The 26,040-nt window shown below is 38.5% G+C and overlaps 1 protein-coding gene across 1 annotated transcript in view; it reads left to right on the top strand.

Annotated features, from left to right (window-relative positions):
* The window catches only part of LOC128142330 (dynein axonemal heavy chain 5-like), a 167,695-nt gene that overhangs the window by 83,588 nt on the left and 58,067 nt on the right, over positions 1-26,040 (top strand). Inside the window, exons 48-60 of the mRNA XM_052788315.1 lie at positions 103-192; positions 291-527; positions 1,042-1,209; positions 5,161-5,367; positions 6,347-6,676; positions 8,038-8,244; positions 8,332-8,574; positions 9,409-9,563; positions 11,731-12,395; positions 13,632-13,912; positions 14,278-14,493; positions 17,165-17,332; positions 24,416-24,634. Coding sequence (XP_052644275.1) covers positions 103-192; positions 291-527; positions 1,042-1,209; positions 5,161-5,367; positions 6,347-6,676; positions 8,038-8,244; positions 8,332-8,574; positions 9,409-9,563; positions 11,731-12,395; positions 13,632-13,912; positions 14,278-14,493; positions 17,165-17,332; positions 24,416-24,634 — 3,186 coding nt within the window. The remainder of the gene's footprint in view (positions 1-102; positions 193-290; positions 528-1,041; positions 1,210-5,160; positions 5,368-6,346; positions 6,677-8,037; positions 8,245-8,331; positions 8,575-9,408; positions 9,564-11,730; positions 12,396-13,631; positions 13,913-14,277; positions 14,494-17,164; positions 17,333-24,415; positions 24,635-26,040) is intronic.

The raw sequence follows: 26,040 nt of genomic DNA, 5'->3' as shown, positions 1-26,040 counted from the left end.
GTTTAGAATATCTTTGAAATTAAGAAATTGGTCTCATCTAAGAATAAATCATACCATTGAGACTGGTAAACAGATTCTTTAAATGATGTTTTTCCTTTCCAGGATGTGATAGATTTTGTTTTCTCTGCTGTGACACCAAAAATGCCAATTTTAGAATGTATGTACATCAAACAAGCTATTGACCTCCTACAGGTAGATATGACATTCAGTTTTTCCCTCTCTCATTCTGTTATTTGTGCTGGGACATTGTTCTAGGAGGGCAGTAGTTACATATTGCATCTGCTTTGCAGGGTTTGTTGTCTGACCGAGATGAGAAGCAGCTCAGTGAGGAACATATTGCTCGCTTGTTTGTTTTTGCTGTAATGTGGTCAGCCGGAGCTCTTCTGGAACCAGATGACAGGCTGAAAATGGAGCTGTTCCTACGGAAGCACTCTGCAGTGAAAGAACTTCCAGCTGTGAATGGAGAAGAAACCATGTTTGAATTTGTTATCAATGCCTGTGGCCAGTGGGAGCACTGGTCAAAGAAGGTTCGTATGCTGCAACATGCTAAGCTTTCTTAATGAGTACACAGGAATGATGTATTTGGTAAGAGGCACTTTATTTTAATATTTAAAACTCTGCATATTTTTGTTAGGAAGATTAACCCTACCAAATGCTCAAGACTTTCTTTTTTGAAAGATTTTTTTCTTTTCTCCATAAGTATCTTTGGCAGAGAATAGGAACATGCATTTGAAATAGCTTTGGAACTGAAACAGAAGTGATCTTAGCTTTGTCTACTGTCTGTCACCCTACTATTTAAGAACTCCCAGCAAAGAAAAGCTTTTTCATGTAATGGAGAATAGTGGAGTGAAAATATCGCATTAGTCTAACACCCTTTCAGAAAAGCTTGGCAAGGTGCTGATAAATGGATGCTTGGCTTTCAGGAAGAAAAGTTTTGCTAATGTACATTTTATAAAGTATATTTGGTTTTGTGTTCTGATGCAAAGTGATTGTGTGGGCAGGTAGAAAGTCTCAAACTTTTTGCATGTCTTTCTTATGCAGGTCCCTGAATATATTTACTCTAAAGATTCAGTACCAGAATATACTTCCATTCTAGTTCCAAATGTAGACAGTGTCCGAACAGACTTTCTAATGCACACTATCATGAAGCAAGGAAAAGCTGTTCTGCTAATTGGGGAACAGGGAACAGCAAAAACAGTTACGATTAAGGTAGGTGGAATGCAAAAACATGTAATAGCTTTGTATGGTAACATTGCAGTAATTGACATTGGCACAAATGTTAAATTGAAGTGTAAGAGTAATTTGATTTTTCTTCATATTACATATTAGCATTCTTACTGAGGCATTTTGCCAGTACTCACATGGCCTACAAGCAAAAAACCATAAGTATCTATACTTTGGTATAATGGGTTCTTTTAAACTTTGCTAACCATGGCCACAAGGTCCTGTGATAAATGCTCTTTCATACACTTTCTTTTCTTTTGAGAAGTCAAACTGCAGATTTTGCTAAGAAAATATTGATCTTTGGAAGATTTTTTATTTTCCTGTGCTTTGTTGGTGGTGCCATGTGTGAACTGATCTTTTGTACACCCTTGTTGCAATGACTTTCTTCACAAGCCAAACTAAAGAGAAATAAAGAACTTTCTTCTTTACTCAGGGTACTCAGGGTGATTTTTCAGAGGGTAAATTTAGTGTTTATTATCTGCTCTCTTAATTCCCTCACTGAAAATGACATACTGTTCTTTCTGTAGAAGAAAATAATAACAGGATTGCTATTAAATTAACAAATACATACTTTCCATATTATAAAATGGTGCAGGTTAATCATATGACACTTAAAAAAATTAATAACTTACTACAGAAGAGCCAATAATCAAAAAGCTGAACAATCTCAGCTGTCATACCAAACCTGGCATCCCTTATTTGAAGAAATGGAAGTGTAATGGTTTTCAGCATGGTTTCCATGATTTCCAGGGGAGTCTGTAGACCCTTTGATCAGTGAGAGGTAGCTAAATAAAACTGATCTACTGTTGGGACAGCTGAATTTGCCATACAGGCATCTGTACCTCAGTTGGAGGCTCTGCAGTGGTCTTGAAATTGAAAATAACTGAAAAACACTGGCCTAAATTGACCTTTGGCTTTCTTAAAATCTGGAGCCATTTTGTGTCCCCTGGCCATGTGCTTTCTGAGCCCTGACATAAAGTGAGTTGTACCAATGCCAGCAGCCATTAATACTACTTTTTCAGCTTAGCTGTTGATGCCAACATGCATGCCGGTGTAATGTCAACCTCTGTTCCTGGCACCAGCTGAAGAACTATTTTAACAGAGTGAAGAGGCGGGGTCTGGGTAGTGGTCTTGATACTCTGCATACTGGATTTTGGCCAGATACTGGCAACCTCCAGCCTTCAGCTGCCATTCCTCTCCCTAAAAATAGTTGGAGCTGATTCTTGGGAGTTGCTTACCCTGTGTCTATTCTATAGAGCAGCGTACGTTCCTTACAGAAGCGAGCATAATGCCAGTAGATACTTGATCTCATTGAAGGTTAGGAGTGAAAATTAACTGCCTTCATAACTGTTTGCTTTAGTTTTGCTTTAGTACATCTCTTGGAAAAGAAATTTCCAGATATAAGCAGCTGGTTTTGTGAAAAAGCAAAAAAGTTTGATATAGAACACTTCAGGTAGTAATCTGAATTAATCTGAAGTAATCTTTAGCATTGAGTAAGGCATCAGTATATATCAAAATAAAGAACTTATAATGCAGTGTTATTTAAGACCTTTACTCTCTGTACTTTTAATTCATGAATTGCAAAAAATCCAGAATTTAACATGAAACTGGTATGGTAGAGTTGAATATTCTCTGACAGTTTAACTAACAAAAATAATCCCGTTAAATAAACTCTTTTTTTTCAAAGATAGTGTACTGTGGAATATAACTGTTACCATGTAAAGATTCTGAAATGCCATAATGAATAAAACACGAGTGTGTTTTCTGAATGGTTGTATATTCATAGTTGCGGTGGGTTGACCTTGGCCAGCTGCAAGACTCCCACCCAGCCGCTGGTTCCCTCCCCTTCCTCAACAGGACAGGGGTTGAGGTAAGGACAGGATGATCACCCACCAATTGCCATCACGGGCAAAGCAGACTTGACTTGGGGAAAATTAATTTAATTTATTGCTAATTAAAAATAGAATAGGATGGTGAAAAACAAAGACAGTACTAAAAACACCCTCCCTTCTTCCCAGGATCACCTTCACTCCTTCATCCCCAAGTCCTCTACCTCCTCCTCCTCCCTGCGCAGTGCAGGGGATGGGGAATGGGGGCTACGGTCAGTCCATAACAGCTCCTCTCTGCTGCTCCTTCATCCTTGCGCTGCTGCCTACTCCCACATGGGGTCCCTTCCATGGGATACAGTCCTTCACGAACTGCTCCAGCGTGGGTCCCCCATGGGGCCACAAGTCCTGCAGGAAAACCTGCTCCTGCGTCGGCTCCTCTACACAGGCCTCAGCTCCTGCCGGGAGCCTGCGCTGACGTGGGCTCTCCACGTACTACAGCTTCCTTCAGAGCACATCCACCTCCTTCGGTGTGGTGTCCTCCATAGGCTGCAGGTGGATATCTGCTCCACCGTGGTCCTCCATGGGCTGCAGGGGGACAGCCTGCTTCACCATGGTGTTCTCCATGGGCTGCAGGGGGGAATCTCTCCCTCCTGGGGAGCAGAGCACCTCCTGGCCTTTCTACTCTCACCCTGGTGTCTGCAGGGCTGTTTCTCTCCTTTTTTTTTTTTCTCACTTCTTCCTCTCAACTGCCAGGCAGCATTTTGCCCTTTCTTACACAGGCTGAATGGCTCCGGTGGGTCCATGTGTCTGGCACAGGGGAGCCCCGTCCTCTTCTCACAAGGGGCTGCCCTACAGCCCCCGCTGCCAGCGCCTGCGCACCTACACCCAGGACATTAGTTTTGTACAAACTGTTGGAGCCCCGAGGAGAGGTCTGAGCAGTGACCTGCACCAACCCATCAGCTGTCAAGAGTGCTCACCAAACACAGGACTGTTGCATGTACATTGCACGTGTAGACTGTTATTTGTGTGATGTCTAAGAAAAACCTCTTTCTGAAGGGCACCTTTTCTCAAACTGAGATAATCGTATCAACATTGTATCAACAAAATTAACAGTTTAACAATATTCATCAAAATATTTTGAGGGGGCTTAGCCATATCTTCCATTCTGTTGTCACACAGAGTGTATGCCTCAGTGGAGTTGTTCTTAGAGCACTTAATCAGCAATGATATAGGTTTATTTTTCTGAGGTACTGAAATGGGAACATTTCTAGTCAGCCCTGTTATAAAGATAAGAATTTAAATGATATTCAACTTTGTCATCATTGCAGAAGAATTGAATCTTTAAAAAGAAATAGTGTTGGAGATCTGGAATTTTTAATACTATTATTATATCCCAGGCCTCTTGCTAAACAAAATATTTCCCATGCGTTATATATATATGCCTTGGTGTGACTCCAGGGTTACATCTTTTTCTTTCCGGTTCTATTATGAAACCTCACAAAATAAGAAAAGTGGAACTTCATTGCTTTAGGGCATCCTCAGCAGCTGTGGGAATTGTTTGCATTCATAAAACCCAAGGATTCCTTTCTTCACTGAGAGACGATAACTATCAGTAAATGCAATGTAGCTGGGTTTAATTTTACTCTACCATTCCTTTACACTGCTTTTGTTGTAAGATATGGTGCTGTAGTGTAAACGTGAAAAAGGATTTGGTTTTCCACTTGTTCCCTGCAGACTGCTGTAATAGATCATCCCTAACAGCTTGAATTTAGAAAAACCCTGACAATTGATAATGCAAAGTTTATTTGCATCTTGAGTTGTCACATGTCTACTTGTTTTAACACTTAGTGAAGTCTGTTAAAAGCTTATAAATTTTAATACTTAGAAACTTTATGCAAAACATTAATTGTGAGTTTGTTTGAATTTCAGGTTGGAGATGGTATACTTATCTTAAATAAACTGCTGTTTGACATTTTGAAGTTAACAGCAGGACTGAGATTTTGTAGCTGTCTGATTTTTGCAGGGCTGCTGAGCATCTGCATCTCCCTTTGGCTGAATTCATCTGGAGTTACCGATGCACTTTACTCAAAATTGGTTTATCTTGCAGGATTACACAAGCAAGTATGATCCTGATGTTCACTTGACCAAATGCCTAAACTTTTCGTCTGCAACTCTGCCAAATATGTTCCAAAGAAGCATAGAAAGTTACATAGATAAAAGAATGGGCACCACATACGGTCCTCCGGCAGGGAAGAAAATGACTGTCTTTATTGATGACATCAACATGCCTGTCATTAATGAATGGGGTGATCAGGTAAAAGGAAAATGTTAATATTTGGGAATTGGTGGTCTTACCATTGCTGCTGATGGAAATGCTGATCTGTGGGTTGCAAAAATAGGGAAGTTTAGGAAAAAGGTATCATAATATGGACTAGACCAAGTACGTCTACTAAAAGCAATGTCCCCAAGCCGGTTTTTGCCATGAGTAATAAGCTGTCAGTCCCAAAAGATTAGGGTCAGCATCAAGCCACTTGGTGCAATCATTGTAGCTTTTGCTTTGGTTACATACAGAGCTTCCAGGATTTCCAAACTAGCTGTAATAAGAACCAGTCTGGGACAAGGAAGCATGCAAATCCAAGAAGCAATCAGAGACTCCTTCCTTCTTCCATCTGCTCTGGACTTTAAAGTACAGTTATTATTAGGTGAAATCTAACAACACAGTTGACATCCAAGACTAGTGAGATGTCTTGAGGTATTGATGAATGAATACTTATGGACCTATGCTCTGAAAATCTAACTTAAATTGAAAAAAATTACTGCTGAGAAAAAGTAACTTTCCTGCTCCCAGTATAGCTCTGTAATCCTGTTCTCTCACTGCCTCTATATAAGTGAATGTGTAACTATACTTTGTGCTGAATTAACCATTCTTTGTCACTATCTAAGTGCCTGTGTCAATCTGAACAAATAGTCTGGCTTGAAACTTTAAAGTGCTGAATTTTCTTAGATTGATATTGTGGAAAACCAGTTGAATGTCTGACCTCATGTCCACAACTACCTAGCACATGAAGCTTACACGCAGCCAATCCACTGCATCAGAGCACTTGGTACCGTGTTGCATGGCTTAATAAATTGCAGAAGTGTCCAGCAGAATACTTGAAATTAAGAAAGACAAGAGATGTCTTCTTCTGTCTATTAATTTATTATACTGGAGATTTCCTCTTTCTTTTTTTTAAATTGAGAACCCTGAAACACTTACCTGCTCCATTTCTCTTTTTTTTTTTGCTGATAACTAGATCACCAATGAGATTGTAAGACAGCTGGTGGAACAGAAAGGTTTCTACAATTTGGAGAAGCCAGGAGAATTCACGAATGTGGTTGACATCCAGTTTGTAGCTGCTATGATTCACCCTGGGGGAGGTCGGAACGACATCCCACAGCGCCTGAAACGCCAGTTCGCCATCTACAACTGCACACTGCCTTCCAGTTCCTCCATTGACAAAATATTTCAAACAATAGCTGAAGGCTATTTCTGTGAACAGCGACGTTTCCCTGCAGAAATATGTAAACTGGCTTCAGCATTAGTATCTACAACTCGAAAGGTTTGGCAAACGACAAAAGCGAAGGTAAAATTATGTCTGTTAAGAAGCCTTTGGAACATCTGTACGATGACAAAGCAACAAGACCCAGGTCTTTTGTACTGTCATGTGTGTTCATACTTGATATTGTGAAGCTGCGACCTGTATGTATAACTGCTAGCTGATGCCGCTGTTCTGAATTTGTTGCTATCAGCACCTGGTTAGCTGACTAAAAACATAATCATATGCGGTGCCTTCTATAGCTAATGTAAGAATTACATTATATAAGTATAATACAGTAAGCATAACTGATAGGAAGATTTAGAGGTCTGCTGGTTGAGAAAATGTCAAGGGCATAAGGAATCATAAATTAAAAATTAGATAGGAATCTTCTGTGAAGATGTTTGGGATTGTGAGAAACTTTAAAGATCTGCATTAAAGGAAAGAAGTCAAATTTGACAGAGAGGGAATCAGTTCAAAACAAATGAAATCTGATATTTAGTAAATTCTAAATATTTACGTCTTCCATTTCAAACAGATTGTAAAAACATTTAACTGCAATTCCTAAGCAAATGTTGCTTTGAAATAGAAAATAATATGTATGTGTAGAATGAAATTTGAAAAGCTAAAATTACAGCAAAGAAATGCGTGCTAAATTTGATCTTCTAATGAAAAAAGTGGAGGAGAGTGGTGGAAAGATAAGGATAGGCAGCAGTTTGGTAAATTATATTTTCTAGTCTAGAAAAGGTTGGTCAGAATTTCCCAAACAACTCAAGTGTAGACATAAACTTGGCTTACACAGAGAAATAGAGAGAGTTCTAGTGAAACTATTGACCGGTCAACTATTGACCAGTGTATTCAACAGAAATGGTGCTTATTACTGCTAATTAACTGCCTATAGAGAAAATGTAGCTTTTGCTAAGTCTTTCATTTTTTCAAATACTCTTTTCTCATTTTTCTGCTCTCTTTTCTTTGTTTTTCCTCATCTACTTTTCCTTTTCCTCATGAACTTTTCCTCACATGTTCTTGGAAAGGACAAAAAAGAGTGACAGAAATGATCTGGAAGAAAGGGCGGGAGCAACACCACAGGTTAAGCAACGCTGACATTTTTGCTGGGACCTTCAGTGCCATCGTTAACTAACCTGTCTTGGCTACCTTTCAGTGCATGTTCCTGGGACTTGAAAGATTCAAAGAAAATCGAGTGAAATCTATGTGAAATTAAAGAGCTGGTCATTGCTACTGGCATGTCTTAATTTTTATCGTTGCCTCTTAAATGCCAAGCATCTATTTCTGCTTTAATACAATATTGATTTTGAAGTTTGTGAAAATTTCCATATTCATTTAATACTAGATAGAAAATGTTTTTATTTAGTACTTATTTGAATATAGCTTATGACATTATTTTGCAGATGTTACCAACTCCAGCTAAATTTCATTACATCTTTAATTTACGAGACCTCAGTCGTATTTGGCAAGGAATACTTACAGTTACTTCTGAAGTCTGCCAGAGCATCAGTGTTTTGGTAGCCTTGTTCCAGCATGAATGCAGACGTGTTATTGCAGACAGGTTCATCAGCCAAAGTGATAAAGACTGGTTTGAAGATATGATGAAAAAGGTAGGCAAATAGTGTTTCAGTATTTGCCACAGAAAGAGGCCACTGAAATGTTTCATTACTAAAGCAATCCTTAATGTATTGTTGTAGACTGCTTGTGCAGACCATGGTCAAAATCTATTTGAAGATAAATCCACAGAATTATACTTTGTGGATTTCTTGCGTGATGTCCCAGAAGCTACTGGAGATGAACCTGATGATGCAGAGTTGAAGGCTCCTAAAATTTACGAGCCTATCCCATCTTTGGATTATTTGGCTGAACGATTACGGATGTTCATGCAACAGTACAATGAAACCATCAGAGGATCAAAGATGGATTTAGTATTTTTCAAGGTATTAGTGCCTGTAATTATATTAATACAGAAAGTGCCTGGTCTTTTGCACTTACTGATACATGGATCTTGTATGTTTCTATCAAATTATTTTGGAGATAGTTCAGAATGGCTAGTCCTGTATCCAACAAGCCTTACAAATAAACTCTACAAAGCCATGCTGCTGTCTCCTGGCTGCCTTTGCTCCCACAAATTATTCCACCTCTTTGCAGTTCCCCATCTTTTCTTTCTCCTGCCTTGCATAATGCAAAGCACAGCTCATTGGTTTCTACGGTGCACATTGTGAATGTCATCTTGCAGCTCTGAAAGTTACCTCCTTCTCAAAGGTCTCCTGATGCATGATGCTTTCTTCAGCTTTAGACTGGGTGGTTTGGTAGATTTTTAGGGCATTTCAGATTAATTCTTGCTCTAAGATGAATACAGCAATTGAGTAAGAAATGTCTATAGTGTACTTGTATTTTGCTTTTGGCAGCCTATTTAGAGAGCCTGTAAATAGCTCAGCTAAAAGGTTGGGAAGGGTGTTAATACACATCCTTTCTAGTTTTCCTTCTGTCCCCTAAGGGGCACGCCCTCAGCTCTGCTGAGTACAAACACTGCTTATGACATTGCTTCATATGAGCATGATATGAGGACATTTCTCTTTGGCTAGCCCTGCTGCCCACTGAAATTAGGGGGAAACATCTTGTTGATTTTGATGCACAGGACTGAGTCTTTGGCATAGGCTCCAGAGAAGTCCTCTACCTGTTGAGAGGCAGTTGCTTGGTGATGTGCTTCTAGTTGAATATACATTATATTATTTTTACATCTTTTCATCCCTTTTTGTCTCAATACACAGGATGCAATCATCCATTTGATTAAAATATCACGGATTATTCGTACTCCACAAGGAAATGCATTGTTGGTGGGTGTGGGTGGATCTGGAAAACAGAGTCTGACCAGACTAGCATCGCATATTGCTGGATATGAGAGCTTTCAGATTACCTTAACAAGGTAACACAATGCAGTGTACATAGACATTTGCTCCTTAATTTGCCTTAGAAATGAACATCTCACAGTCAACTTAGAGAAATGCAAACCTGTCAAACATTTTATCCCTCATTGTAAACTACGTTTTTGATCAAAAGCATCTGTGCAAATGCACACTGTGTAGATGACAGATCCTGGGTCTTTGTTTTGCTGCCTTTATGCTATTGACAGGAAATCTGTCTTTCCTTCAGCATTTGAGTCTGCAATGCGCCCTTGTGAAATCCCACTAAAATACCATTTTGCACTAAGGATAACATGGAATAATCTGCTGGTGTATTCTGCATAGAGGGCAAATGCTGACAGCCAGGGAAAATAGTAACTTTTTCTGTAAATGCTTATGTACCCAGACTGTATTATTAGGACTGCTATCAATGACTTAATAGTTTGTAGTGATGGAATTTAGTAATTTGTAGAAATGTGAAGTGACTGGGAGTAACTACTGCCTTTCACCTGTTTCTCTTTTGACATAGGGTTTACAGAGGTAGGCACTGAGGGCCAGCAGTGTGTATTTCAATCTGCAAACTACTCAACACACTGAGAAATCTTCCTTAGAGAAATATATCAGGTCTTTGAACAATGTTATGAGGTTTCTAATGAAAGGAAAGGAAGACATATCACAGCCTCTTCCTGTGTCAGAAGCAGAAGGAAAGAACAGTAGGAACAAAAAAAAGAGGGAAGGAAAAAAGTGTAGAGTCGCAGAATAGAGTCTCTAGACTTGCAAGATTCAAAATGCATTAATAAGGCAAATAAATATTTCAGTCACTTAGGAAAGGTTCATATGCTGAAGCTAACTGGAGATGGGCTAAAAGCAGGTAGCTGAAAGTGTGTATTTACAAAGCGGATAGTTGTCTTCTGTAACATGCCACAGGAGGCTGTGGAGGAAGACAATATCAGCAGGTTCATAAATGGATACCAAGAGGACGAGATGGCCATACCTTCTAATATTCCTAATACAATGGCTATGAATATGGAAGGGGGAATAAAGAAATGAGCAGTGAAGAGTGGATGCTGGCTCATGTTTTCTCTCTAAGTAGCATTTCCCATTGCTGGTGTTAAGAGTATAGAGCTAGATGGACTGCTATTCTGACTCAGGAGAGAAATTCTTATGTTCTTGTCAGAATACCACAAATCACTGTAATAACTGCAGCTGACACATGCAAACTGAAGAGTTAGATTGTTTTACAAGTTCTGCAGTGCTTGCATTGAGGGTATTTATAGAGCAGTGGTAAGAGGGAGCTGGAAGAGAACTGGGAGACTTTCTGTATGGCATATTTAATATAAAAATAGAGTGTTTTCAAATACTGAAGAATGGGTCATGTGTGTATTGCACAACTTTGAAGAGACTTTTGAAAATAAGAAACTGGTTTCAAAGAAAAGAGGTTCCTAATTTCAGCTTTAATTGGCTAAGAACGTAATGGACAAAATCTGCCATTTTATTAACCTTACTTTACTTAATTTTGTATTCCGTAATCTGAAATCTGTAGTTGAATTTGTGTGGACTTCTGAATCTTACTTGTGTGCACCAGCTATAAGAGGCTTAATGAAAGAACCAGTCATGGTCTCCATTTGCAGCAGAGCTGATCAGCCCAAGTCATAATCTTCAAGCATCATTTCTGGGGCTTGTTTTCAGTTAAACCAAATAACACAATAAACCCCTCAGTTTTGTTTTTTCTTGTCTCTTAATGATTTCCTTTAACCTGGTCTCAATATCTTTGAAAGATAACCCAGCTGTATTTACGTAATGGTTACAGGTATCAGAACCTACTTGACAACTTAATCCAACTGTATTAACCTGTATTAACCATTCTAATAAAGAATTTAAATCTGCAAACTGTAGAGATGCAAAGCAGCATCATAATTACCGTAGACATAGTATTGCTCTTACCGTCTTTTTTTCCAGCATGTTATTCTGTTGATTTCACCTCCTTTCCCATGATTTATGGTACTGATCATTCACTTTGGGAAATAGTTTAAGAAAAAAAACCTAAAAAAGTGAAACCAGGAGATATGGCATTAATTTCTTTTGTAGATTTTTTTTTTCTTGCCTTAAGGAAGCTGAGCCATATGATAGATATTTCCTAAAATGGACTGTAATTTTATTCTCTCTTTCTTTAATCCTTTTCTATCCCAGAACATACGCCACCAACAACCTTTTGGATGATCTCAAAATCTTGTACCGCACTGCTGGGCAAAAAGGAAAGGGCATTGTCTTTATATTCACAGACAATGAAATCAGAGATGAATCTTTTCTTGAGTACATGAACAATGTTTTGGCTTCAGGTGAAGTCTCAAATCTTTTTGCACGAGATGAAATAGGTGAAATCACACAAGACCTGATACCGTCAATGAAGAAGGAGTACCCAAGGCGTAATCCCACTGGTGAAAATCTTTATAATTACTTTCTTACTCGAGTTCGTAATAACCTGCATGTGGTTCTTTGTTTTTCTCCTGTTGGGGAGAAATTCAGAACTCGTGCACTCAAATTTCCAGGTCTGATTTCAGGCTGTACTATGGACTGGTTCCAGCGCTGGCCTAAAGATGCTCTTGTAGCAGTTGCACAGCATTTTTTAGTTTCCTACCATATTGAGTGCACAGATGAAGTGAAACAGAGTGTTGTTAACACCATGGGAACATTTCAAGACATTGTAGCCGAAAAATGTGTTGAATACTTTGAACGATATAGGCGACGAACATTTGTCACTCCAAAATCTTACCTGTCCTTCATTGGAGGCTACAAAGCTATTTACAAAGAGAAGTTTGCCAATGTAGGAAGTTTGTCTGAACGCATGAGAACAGGTACTGTAAAATCCATTTGATTTTTGTTTGTTTTTAAAAAGGTGAGAAGAATCTGAGTAAAAGAATGTAAAAGTATGGATTTAAATTGTGAGCTCACTTTCATTTGGAAGCAGATTTTCATATGTCTGTTGTGTGTGATTACAAAATATGCAGAGGTTTTGTTTCAATGAACTTTATGAATGTTGTAGATTGCAGGTGAGTTTTGAAAATATTATTAGTTAGCAGTTAAAATACCTGAAACTCCTGCTTTGACATGTATGCATGCCAAGGAACTACTGAGATCCTAGTTTTCACATTCAAACATGCTGGAAGTAAATCTGAGGGAAGATAAGTAAATGTTCAGATTCAGTCCCTCTGAAGAATCTTTTAAAGAAAGTTATATGCCAAATGTAAAATTTCCAAAATACTGCACTGCACAAGGTCATACACAGTAAACAATTAAACAGTTTCCAAAACTTAATGGTGTTTGGAGGTGAATGTGAACTTCAACTGTTTCTTCTCCCACTGTTGCCAAGTGCAGAACTGAGCTATGTACACATATCTCCATAGGTAGAGGGTGGCTGGATGCCCGGAAGGAACACATGTGCTTTTTATGAGGGTTAGAAAGATTTACATGATGCATTTACATTTAGATGCATGCATTTATATATAAGGATTTTTATACTTACAGCTTTTCTCGGTGATTTTCTTGTTTGATAAAAATGTTGGAGCACTGTATCGCTCAAGAATCTTTAGTTTCTTTTGCCCCCATCTCATCTGGACCTTCATGTAATGTTGAATTTAGAAGCTCAGCCTAGTCTCCTTGTGTCTTCACTTGCATTGCTTAGGATGCCAGGTTCCTCCTCTTTGTTTTGTACAGAGAGTACAGACTAGTACTTCTTATGGTCTCATGAATTTCTGAAATTTCACACATAATTCTTAAGAGTGCCATTCACAATACTAATGCTTTTCAATATGTATGTTTAATATTTAGTGTACCTCTCATATATAAGAATATAAACAAGTGATCAAGTGACAGATTCTGAAGACTCTTACCCATTTAAAAAAAAAAGAAAAGAAAAATTAAATAGCAAATGGATATTACCCCTGCTTAATTTTGGTGTTCAACAAATGGGATCACTCACTGGGCTTCCTAAATATGAATCAAGTGACTTACTTTAAGTATTCAGATTGCTTCACTGAGGTTTCTCTCTTAATAGGTCTTCCTGTTGCTAAAATGGAATTTGTTCAACACAGGTCTTGCAAAACTGATGGAAGCTGAGGTTTCAGTAAATCAGCTTTCCAAAGAGTTGGTGATGAAGGAGAAAGATTTGGCTGTAGCTTCAAAAAAAGCTGATGAAGTTTTATTGGAAGTAACTATGAAAGCCCAAGCTGCCGAAAAGGTGAAAATGCAGGTGCAAAAGGTAAAAGACAAGGCTCAGGCCATTGTGGATGACATTGCCATTGATAAAGCAGCAGCAGAAGAGAAGCTTGAAGCTGCAAGACCCGCATTGGAAGAAGCTGAGGCAGCCCTGCAGGTCAGAATCAAAGATATTCTGAACATGCATGTAGTTAATGATTGTTATTTGTAATAATATGGCTTATGCTTCTGACTTGAAAAAAATGATATTGAAAGGACTAGCACTGACCTGTTAATCCTTGTAGAAAAAAAGCTGAAAACTGAGGCAGGGGAGAGGTAAGATGGCCAGTATCTCCTCTACTGTCAGGTAATAAAGCAGTCATTGAGTGGTACTACCTTTAAGGACTTTCTGCAGTACTACTTCTGAGTGACCTGCAAAACTGCAGCAGTTGCATTACATATACAGTTCTCCCCAAAACCATCTTTCTCTGCCATCAAGTGATTGCTTAAATAAATGGATTATTTTCTTTTTCAATTTTTCAGACAATAAAACCTTCTGACATTGCAACTGTTCGCAAACTGGGTAAACCTCCTCACTTGATAATGCGAATTATGGATTGTGTGCTACTTTTATTCCAAAGAAAAATAGACTCAGTAACACCTGATCAAGAACGCCCATGTGTGAAGCCATCATGGACTGAGGCTCTGAAGCTAATGAATAATTCAGGATTTCTTAGCATGTTGCTTACTTTCCAGAAGGTAAGAAGTTAATAGTGGCACTATTACTCCTATAATTATCTTTAAAGATCACGTGAAAGTGTCTTCTACTTTCAAAGGTAGTTTGAAACAGATGAGGCTTTTGTGTACCTATAGTTGTAGATACCTTCATGACTGTACTCCTCTCCATTTTCATGGTTCATTATTTCAGTAATCTTTCTCCTGGGCCACACAGTTTTGATGGCAGTCGCAAGTATCCCAAGCACTAGATCAAATCTAGAGAAGCTTGGTGTTATCTTTATTCAGGCAGTGTCTGCTTCTCAGTCTGAATTTGCTTTAAGAGGACTCACTGTTGATTTTTCAAATGGCTCACCATCTCCATGCTACCAGGCCTGTTTGCATATAAGGTGCTCTAGAACTCCGTCTCCAGAATTGTTTTATGAGGAGCTAGGAGGAAATACAGAAGAGAATGAGCATCCTGTCAGGAAATATATTGAGATATTTGGGAACTTTGGGGGTTCTTTCACTAGAAAAGTAGTGAAATGCAGAACGAACTGAGAACCTTAGTATCAACTGTAAGAAAAATAAAAGCAAACACAGGTTTTTATTTCTATCAGGACAGAAACTCGTCCCATTTATAGCAAGATTCACTGAACTGTGAGACAAAGGAAATTTCTCTGCAGGGAAGAGAAGATGTCACAGGTAGCTGGACCAGAAAAAGAGCTAGGCTGGAATAGGGAATGGCAGAATCATGGCCCAACTTTGAAATCCAGAAACCCAAGCAGGTTTTGGCAGAACCTGGGCTTTCTGCAATGTTGCAGAACATACTCTTTCATTTGTACACTGATTTTTTAATCTGCTTCAGCTGTGCTTTTTTCTGATGCCTTTTCTAAGCTACTGGAGTGTTTTTGTTGTGCAGATGAGGCTTGAAACCATGATTCTCACTATCCTCAGAAGCCATTTCTCCCAGTGAGCCATATTGACAAGGCACCATGTGGAAGCTTGCACTGCCTTTGTAGACAGTCTCTTCCTGGGGCTGTCAATCTGGTCACTTCTCCAAGTGCTATCTTCACTAAACAGGAAGAGGAAATTAGTTTAAAGATAATGGGCACTAATTATGCACTCCTTACTCAAGCTTCTCTCTAATGAGGCTTCCAGTTTTGGCACCTATTAATAGTGTATGTGTTCCTGCTGGTAGTTTGCAACACATTTAACTTTACTCAGAGAAGTCAGAACAACCTCTGTGGGACTGAGTTCTTGCAAGAGGTGATACTAATGAATGTGGTGAAGAACACTAGACTACTTCTATCTCTGATGAGGTACTTCACATGCTGTCCTCCTGCCTCATTTCTTGTTTCTAAGACTGAGTACATATGAAAAGAAAGCTCATCATGTCTGGAGTTCTGAGTAGACTACACTGCCTACTTGTTTGTGAGATTTTTGTTCTTTCCTAATTTTTTTAGGCAAGGAAGATTAGTGGATGAAGTAATTTCTTGGGTTTAAAATTCATTACTTAGAAGGAAAAGCATGATATTTTCCAAGCTCTTGAACAGAGATTTAGGCCAGTGCTGATTGGTCTTTGCTTCACCTTTGCCAGCTTGCTAGCTCATAATTTTGAGTAGGAGAATGAAAAAGTCAAAGTGTTTGTCCAGCACTATTTTACACTTTAGTAAATGCTCGTAGTGAAAATATCACCATGTCTGATCTTAGGAATAATATAATGAATGTCTTTGTTATTATAGTAGCTAGGGATCAGACAAGTACAAGACTTCTGCTGTGCAGAAAAGTAGGAAAAGGGTATATTGCTTGGCAGTATGAATGGAGGATGATTTTTAGATGCATTAAAAGAAAGACATTAATACATTGCCAGAAAAAAAGGAAGATTCTTAATGCCTCTATTGTTAAGCAACCATTGTTACCCTGTATAAGCTCTTCTACTCTCTACATTGCTTAAGGAGATGAATTCCATTTCTTTCTGACACTTACACAATTATAGATTAACCACCATCATCAAAGATCTGGCTTTTCGTGTTCTCAACAGATTGTGAAGGGGGGGGGGGGAAATCTGAGATTAGAATAATGAAGTGAACAGCTGAAAGAAATGGCTTTTACAGTTAAGGAAGAGGGTTAGCTTCAGTGAAGTCAGTGCCTTGCAGTTTCACCCTTTTCCATCCTAAAGCTGCATATTTGACTCTCCTAGCTGTGTTCACATTGGTGCCTTTCTGATGCCATGATGAGCTTGTTCAGGGAACTAGCCTAGGAGAAAACTAATCACTAGTTTGCTGACTTAGATTTCTGTCATATTAGCTTCCGAACTAGCTCACTGAGCATTGGTGATGGTATTAAAGCTGGGGCAAGAACATCTGGCTGAGGGGGACAGGAAAGAAGGTACAGTGCTGTAGCAGCAATAACTTAGATCAGCTTAAGTTGTCATGGAACTATGAGTACAAGTAATGTCTGTAAATCTTACAGGTCAAATAGGGATATTAAATGCAAACTCAAGTCAATCTGTTGCAATGGAAATAGGAGCTATTTTCACTTGAGTTCACAAACCCCAACTAATCAGTCCTTTGTAAGATTGAAAGGCAACAGTGTTGTTTTGTTCATTTCTTCTGTAAGAAGTGGTAGCAGCATGTTTTTAAAAAGGAAAAACATGTTTCTGTGAAGTTATAAAATCCATTTTAAAAAATATTTTTTCCTTTCCATTGGCTAGGACTCAATTACAGGAGAAACTGTGGAGCTTTTAGAGCCTTATTTGGATATGGAGGATTATAATCTCGAGACTGCTAAAAAAGTGTGTGGAAATGTAGCAGGTCTTTGCTCATGGACACAAGCAATGGCTTACTTCTATGGTATTAATAAAGAAGTTCTTCCTCTTAAGGTATTTCATTCTACTCATTTTATTTTTCTGAGGGATGACTATAGTTGAATGGAAAAAATGTTGCGTTATTTTGGCTAAAAGAGATCACCAGTTACAAGAGATTCTTGTTTCTTCACATCCAGTTGTGAAGTAAAGCACACAGAAGTTAAATACGTCCTGGCAATTTTTTCTCCTTACAGAGCTACCGTGTGGTACAATTGTTACTTGCGTGAACACGGTCAGTTTTCAATGGGAGCCTTAGTACACAGGTTCTTTATAGAGCCTGTCTATCTGCAGGTGGGAGATACCGATACTGTCTCTGCTCTTGGAGTTGGTGCCAGGCACTATGGTTTCAGGAAAACTTCTCCTCCATCCTACTAGCCTGGGAAAGAGCATACTCATTGTGGTCTTGGTAGAATCTGGGAGAGGAGAGACTGTTCTTGGCACAGAAATATTCTTTAATGAATTTAGGTAGAATTCAGCTCTCGAAGAAAACTTTGGAGTGTCAAACTGCTACATGTGAGTGTATATGTGTAAAGTAAGTAGTCACCTGGCATAGAATTCTGTTGTAACATTGAACTACAGTAGAAAGGGATCAGCTACCGTTGTCTGCATTCCTAGAGATAGCTTTATTGTCTTAGAAATGTTTCATTTACGAGCATATTGAAAAAAAAGGACTTTGAATATTTACATAGTGATTTATAATCTTTGCTTCTACAGCGGATTTTCTGGCTCTTTTCTCAAGAAATACATTCAGTCAGTTATGCTTCCACTGTACTTACATCCAGTCTTCTATTGTATAAGCCACTGTATCCACGGTATATTCAAAACTCTTGGCATATTCTTTTAGTATATCCAGACAGATCTGATTCAAATTTGTTAAAAGCATGATATTTTTGGTTCAAGTAACTGATAGAGAAGACTATATTTCTGTGATATATAAATAGCAATTCCCTTTTCAAATACTAGGATGTTCACTAATGAAAACAGAATTTGAAGTGTGGCTATTGAGAGCTATAAAAGAGAGCAAGACCTGAGGGAAATAGTGGCTTTATATGCAGATGCAACTCTGAAAGCTGCAAAAGTGCTCTTGCAGTTTTTATTTGAATATATATGACTTAACATTACATATAAATTTAACTTTGTATTCAAGTATTTACATTCTTGTCACACTGTAGCTGATAAAAAACTGAACATGCATTTCTTGGCAAAGTGTCAGGTATAGCAACAGTCACAAATATTTTAAAACTGAAAATGACAGAGGGAGGAAGTGTTTAAAGTATGCAGGAGAGATTGCAGGAAGCACTGCAGTGATGCTAAGAAAATAATTGAAAATAAATGTACAATTAAACTGCGTAAAGTACAAGCACAACCTAAATTATCCAGTGCTAAAAGCAGGTTTACTGAATGAATTAATCAAGCTGCTTTATCCTAACTGCTGTTCTAGGAGATAAATCCCCTTCAACACCTGCAAAGTCCATCCAATATATTTTTAAATTGCATCTTAACTGAGACTCAGTGCCTCATTTATCTTAAATGTGACAACTTGTGAAAACTAATTAATAGTGACTTAAATTTTAGTAAATATACGGTGCAAAAATTAAGTCCTTCCTAGAAATGGATACCTACATTCTTTAGATATGTGGCCTGCAGCCTAAGGGTCATTAGTTAAAGAGTCAAACACAGAAAGTATAACCAAATGTTGCCTGCAAATACAATACTGTGTAGTTGCTTATCATACAGTGGTCACCATGTGTGTGCTACTTTCCTGTAAACCTTCAGCAAGAATGTGAGCCGTTCCTCTCTAGCTTGTTACCTAGTAAACAAGCCTGCTGGATTAACCTGATAATTCTGAAACACCATCTGCTATTTATCCATTAGTTGAAGAATATAACAGCAGAATGAAGAAGCCCTGGCTTTTGCTGTGATTCTGTTAGCCTCCAATTACAATACTGTATATAAGGGTATAATTTCCCTTAGAGATGTCTCCAGTGATTTTAATTAAGCTCTCCTTAGGCTGTTATGATGATCAAGGGAAGTTTGTCTACAGTTTATAAATTCTGTTTGATATTGAGGACTCTCCTTTCAAACTCAGTTTTAAATAGGAGGCTTGATTGCCTTTTCTGCTTTCAGCTGGACTAAAAAGCACAGCAGGCAATAAGAGGAAGTCTTGCATCTGAGGAAGAGGTAACAGTCAAGAAGTGTCAAAACTTGGTGGTTTTCCATTTAAATAAGTGTGTCCTTGTCAAGGTGATGCCTACTGGGCAGGAAAACAAGCATTCAAGTCTGAATTCAAGACCCACAATAACTGTAGAAGGAAAGCATATATTGGGGGTGGGGTGGGGATTAGATCACCTAACAAAACAGGTTAAAGTCAGGACATGTAACTGAATGGAAAAAATGGAGAATCTTTCAGTAGCTAGTAGAGGCTGTGAAAAGCAGATAAGAGGCATGATCTCTGTGCCTTTCAAAGGTTGTTTTAATCCCAAAGAATGGTCAGTGATAGCAAAGAAATTGAGGCCAAGATTTTATTAAGGTCACTCTGCATGGATCTGTTTGCATGTGTACATATGTATATATGTATACATATGTATATGTGTATAATTTTTTTATATTGGTGAAGTGAAAACATTGCTTTTTGAATGTCTGCAAAACCTGTGTATGTGTTTGCCTCTCTTATAATGTTTCCCTAAATAATGATGAATCCAAACTTATCATGATATTGAGGCTCTGAGAAAGTTGATATAAAACCAATGGAGTGTCCATGTGAAAAATCTGCAGTGATCTGGGAAAAGAGCAGCTTGAGATTGCATTTCCATGACAAGTTGTCAGTCAGATGCCATGTGCCCAGGACAGGACTGAAGCAAAAGGCAAAGGTGGTCACCCAGCACATCCACAGAGGCTCATGAGCAGAGTGACAGTGTACAAGTACAAGAAGCCTTCTGGCCTGGTCCAGCAGTAGTGAATGCTCAATGGATTGTAAGAAGAGCGAACTTGGAAAGCTAAAATTCCTGAAACAAAAGACATGCTGGGAAAGTTCCAAATCTTCCTTACCTGTGGTGAACTATAAAGTTTCAGCTGCACTTTTTCTTATGGGTTCTTCTACTTCTAGTAACATTTCCTGAATTTACTGAGCAACAGCTGCTCTGCAGAGTGATCTGGGGTTGGTCTGGGCATTCCATTCAAGAGCAGGGCTAGCATTAAATGGTGTGTTTTTTTATTGAAGAAGGCATTTTTATTTAAATGCCTTCTTGGATCAGGGCCAGATATACTCGGTGCTTTGCAAAATTGAGTTTTCAATGTATCAACGAGAAATTATGGCTGTGTCACTACTAATAAATTAAACAGTACTAGGGAATTTTTCGAGACATTGGGTAGTGATCATCTGTGCTGTTAAATTGTTAGAATGATCCCTAGTGTGAATTTGGTCTTGGCTAAGCAGCATTTTCTCAGCAATCTCTGGGCACCTTTCAGGAACTAGCTTGGTCCGAGGGCCATTTCCACAAAGCTGTTTGGATGCAGTCATACCATTTTAGAGGCTGGGGCAGCTTAATATGAGCTGGTTTACGCTAGTTAACCTCAGTGCCAGAGAAAGGTCATGGGCATGTTTAATTTAACAGTATAGCTATGGACTAATTACATGTTTGTTTGTTCTGGTTTTATGTGGAATGCAAAAAGGTTAAAATGGGGCAGGATCATCTCACCACCTGCTATGAAGTCCTCTCTGAGGGCATCTTGGAAGAAGGCAAAATAGCTGCTTAACAATTTAGTCTGTGGCCCTTGTTGGCACAGGTACTGTCTCCCTACTTGCCTCATGCAGACTGTCGCAGAGAGCAGGTAGAGACACTGGCTGGAGCAGATGTTGAGAGGATTGTCTGTGTCGTTCCCCACAATGCCAATGGCAAGAAAAGGCTGAAGCTGCCACTCTCACGCAAGCCTAGGCACGTTCTATCGTAGCCCTCCTCTCCGTGAGTGCAGATAAGAGTGTGGATCTCATGTCTCGAGTCCTCACGATTCATTCACATAAAATCCATTTATTCAGGCTTTCACGCTGCATCCAGCTGGAACAAATTGTGAATCCTTGCTTTGCTGCGTGACTCAGAGGGATGAAATGAAGGGTGTGAAGCTTGTTCACATAGCAATGCCACTAAAATTAGAAAGGCCACAGTGGTTCTTTGTGGTTGGGAGACACATTTCCTTCCCGCCTGTAATTGGCTGGAAATCTTTGTATGAAGCTACTTGGGACTGTAATAGCCTCCTTGTGCAGAAGATTCTCCTTGGCAGCAGAACTTGCCTCCTGCTCTCGTGGCAAAGCTCTGCACAGGAAGCTGCCAGCCAACCTGCCAGTGATGTCAATACAAAAGCCGTGTTTGTACCCATGTAATTTTGAAAAATGGATTTGGAAAGAAAGACAGGGAGAGAGCAAATAGTGATGATTTCACAGGGTAATCTGAAACAAGTAGTCTTTCTGCCTTTGGGAGTCACATAGGTTGGTGATCCTGGTATGTTAGCAGTCATTCTTGTGCAACCAACCATCATTCATCACGTATAATTAAGCAGCCTACAAATCAAACTAATACCAAAATGTATTACTACTTTGTTATGATTATCCTAAAATTGGCTGAAAACTTTGGTTAAATTGCCTGTAAAAAAATTTCTTGTTATAAGTCATCTTCTAGAGATCCCGTAAAGTCTAGTGTAAATAATTTGGTGGGTTTTTTCATGTTAGAATACAATATATTTTTTTCTTTGTATTCGTCTGAAATATTTTTTTGTTGTCTCTACATCTTCAAAGCTGGTAGCCTTTTAAGAGCTTTTAAGAACTGGGAAGTCTGTTTTATCAGTCTTTCGTACATTTCTGGGTAGTTTCTGCTGCACGGAGGTCTGTTTTTCATATTTGCAAGGCATCATTGCTCATATGTATTGGGAATTCACATGGCCATCCTTTTCCATTGAGGTTCACGTCCTGCTGTGATAAATGTCAAGGTGAAGTACGAATCCACACAGCCAGGTGTAAGTTCTTTGTTGTTCCAGCTGTTCTGCCTAGGCTGTTCTTCCCAACTCTCCAAGGATGTTGTTCCCTGTGTAACCTCACTATTTGTCAGCTGGGGATGAAACAACATGTCATAACTTTATTTTACTCTCATTTTTAGCCCTCACAGTTTAAGGATAAGAGGATGCTCTGCACTGGGGAAGGGGGGGCAGGGGTGAGATAGGAGAGAGAGGGCTGGTACAGGGCTCTTTCTGGATCTCAGTAAGAAAGGCGTGACAACAGGTGGCTTAGTAAGGTAACTTTATAATAGCTTGAATGACCCAAAGAGAGAGTTTTCTCTCCATGGACAGGATCTGCTCTGCGCAGCATGCCATGGGAAAATCTATCCAGGCTCTGTCTGATGCTGCATGAATGTGGGGTGCCCAGCATCTGAAAGGATGTAATATTTACTCACTATCTATGTTCCTCTTCTTATTATGGATCTTTTTAAAGCAGTTATCTTATTAAGCCATTTGTTGTCGGGCCTTTCTTCTTAATATCCAGAAAGGGCCCAGCATTGTCTCTCTCTCTCTTCCCTCCCCCACTCCCCTGCCCCGGTGCAGGACACAATAACACTACATCACATACTCAAAACTCCTTTACTGTTTAAACTTTTCCTGATAGTCCAAGGTTCACTAAAAAATAACAGAAGTGGTTCTGAAATCTGCTTAGCTGGGTCTTAACAAGACTCACTGATTTAACAGTGTTTGTCTCTAGGAGATACAGTTTAATATGCTCTTTGATAAACAGTGGAGTAAAAATATTTCAGCATTCTTACATGATGGAAATTTTATAAGCAGCCATTTTGCTGGCTTATCTCCATTGTAAAATGCTTGTTTATCTCTAGGATCTGTCAACAGACACAGTGGCCACAGTAAATGAATTTTTTGCTGACAATGCTATTCTCTAGGTGTGTAACTCATAAAGCAGTACTACTTTGTTGATTGGTACATAGATGGTTCTCTAATTCCCTAACACACCTGTCTTTTGAAATCCACCAGACTTCATGCTGCATTTTTATCATGCCCAGATCTCAAAATATGATCTTGGCTCCTCTCCCCGCTCCCCCCCCCCCCGCCCCCGCAAAGCAAGAAGAATTTGCTGATTTTAGCATATTTTGATAAGAATTAAATCTATGTTTTTAGTCAAGATCTAATGTAAAAACCCAACCCATGGTTATACTGCTTACTAAGAGTCAACTCAGACATTCCTTGCGCTGTTACTCTTCTGATGTGATGTAATGTGAGTGTCCAGTTTCATACTTGTAAAAAATCAGCTTTTACAGATTTTTGGTTTCCATCTTCATAACTTGTATAGCAGAAAAAATAGAAATAAGATACATGATATTTAAACAAGTTTTTTAAATATTCAGGGTAAATGGAAGCAACCTTTATCTGTAAGCGTGAATTTCATAAGAACTTTGTCAGTCACTAATCCTTTGCAAACATATATTTGGAAACACATTCCAAATTCACAGAATACTTTTTTTTTTTCCCCTGTTAGGAATATACAAGTTAAGAGGCTACATTTAAATGACTGGCAACTCATCATTCGAGTTTATATAGAGATGTGAGAAAAGCCTCTAGAGTTTTAGTTTCCAGAGGAGCAAAAAATGCATTTGTTACATTTTTATTGTAAAAGTAATTGATGGGAAAAGAGAGTAAAAGAGTAGTTTCCATTATCATTTTTACTATTTTATAATCCATGAAGACAATCTTAATTTTCTTTTGCACTGAGAATATATTACAGAAAACATTGCATGGGTTGCCTCATATATCTAGTATACGACTATTTCAAGAGTATTGTGATTTCAAATCATTGATCATTGTGTAATCAATAGATCATTCTGAAAAAATTATTAAAACATTTTAAGATTGCGTTGAGTAACTTTAATGTTATGCTTGTGTTCCAGTTTTAGGTTGAAAAGTAAAAAACTGAAAAAACTGCTGTCATCTTAAACACGTATTATTTACAAAGTACCCAATACAGTACAATATGTGCTATTAAATGAATGTCATTTGCTCTTGCCAAACGATAGGTATTAACTATTCTTTACTTTTAAATGTCTGTAGGCAAATTTAGCCTTGCAAGAGGGAAGACTTGCAGCTGCCCAAATGGAACTGAATAATGCACAAATTCAGCTGGATGAGAAGCAAATGGAACTAGATCAAGTACAAGCCATGTATGATATGGCTATGAAAGAGAAGCAGGCCTTACTTGATGATGCTGAGGTGTGCAGAAGGAAGATGAACAATGCCACAGCTCTGATTGAAGGATTAGGTGGAGAAAAGGTACTAGCACATATGAGTAGGTTTCCAGCACAAAGCAGGTGCTCAGTTTTGAGAATGCTCCATAATGATCATTAGTACTGCTCAAGAAAATCAAGGCATGGTGACATCTCAATATCACATGACACTTTATTTTAGTTATATATATGTTTTTTGCTTAAACTTAATATATCTAGCAAAGTAAAATAATTTCTTCTGTTAACTTAATTCTTCGGTATGAAGATTTATGTCTTATCATATGGCTCATATTGGGATAAAGTTCAGATTTAAAGCCAAGGAGCCAAATTCCTTTTAGCTTTAGTAAGAAGAGGAATTAGGCTTAACCTAAATAATTACCCTAAAATATTTATAAGAAGGATTACTCTCTTTTTCTCGCCAAGTATACAAGAACAGGAGTTTGAAGCTTGACTAATTTCTTGAATTATATTTGAAGTTCAGATTTCTACTGGAGCCTTTTACAGAATTATGGGCTAATCATTATCCTCTGCACTGAGCTTGAAATTTACCTTTCCTATGCAGATTTTTCTGGCTTCAGCCTGAAGGTTTCCAGAGGAAGCAGGATACTCTTTTTTTCTCATCTGATTATTTGCTTTGATAATTCCTTGGTTGATTTCACACAGAGTCAAAATTGATGAGAGCTTTGACTTCAACCATTGCGTCCTGTGAGGCCAGGACTTCAGCATTTGTTTGCATAGCTGTACTTCAAAATATATCAGTCAGAAATGTTAGATGCTTTATCATATTTTTCAGTGAATTTCTAAATTTAAGAGCAACACCAAAATAGGAAGTCACAGTGCCTTATTGTGGGTTTTCTGAAGCCTTGTGCTATGAGGTCTTGTAACAGCTGTTATTCTATTCTACTTTTGAAAATTCAGACAAAGAATTAAAAGACTATATATGGCTCTTGGAGCCTTGGGCAAAACTGACACTGGGTTAAATGTGTATTTTCTAAATTTAAAACATGTAGGTCTTGACCAAGATTGCATGCAGAGTCATTGGAAGGGTACAGAAATCTGGAGAGAAAGGAATAAGTAAAACTCAAAAATAATATTCAGAAAATCACAGAATCATGGAATAATTGAGATTGGAAGGGACCTCTGGAGATCATCTAACACCCACCACCCCCCCCCCCCCCAGCAAGGTCAAATAGAGCAGGTTGCTCAGGGCATTGTGCAGCTGGGTTTTGAATATCTCCAAAGATAAAACTCCATAACCTCTCTTGGCAACCTATTCCAGTCCTTGACCACTCTCACTGTAAAAAAGGTTTTTTCTGTGTTTAATTGTAATTTCTTGTATTTCAATTTGTGCCAATTGCCCCTTGTCCTTTCACTGGGTACCACTGAAAAGAGTCTGGCACTGTCTTCTTTACACCCTCCCATCAGGTATTTATACACTTTGATAAAATTCCC

This window comes from Harpia harpyja, chromosome 5 (genome assembly GCF_026419915.1).
Source record: "Harpia harpyja isolate bHarHar1 chromosome 5, bHarHar1 primary haplotype, whole genome shotgun sequence".
NCBI classification, from domain to species: Eukaryota; Metazoa; Chordata; class Aves; order Accipitriformes; family Accipitridae; genus Harpia; species Harpia harpyja.
Note: the sequence above shows the minus strand (reverse complement) of the source record. Positions and strands in the feature narration are given on the sequence as shown.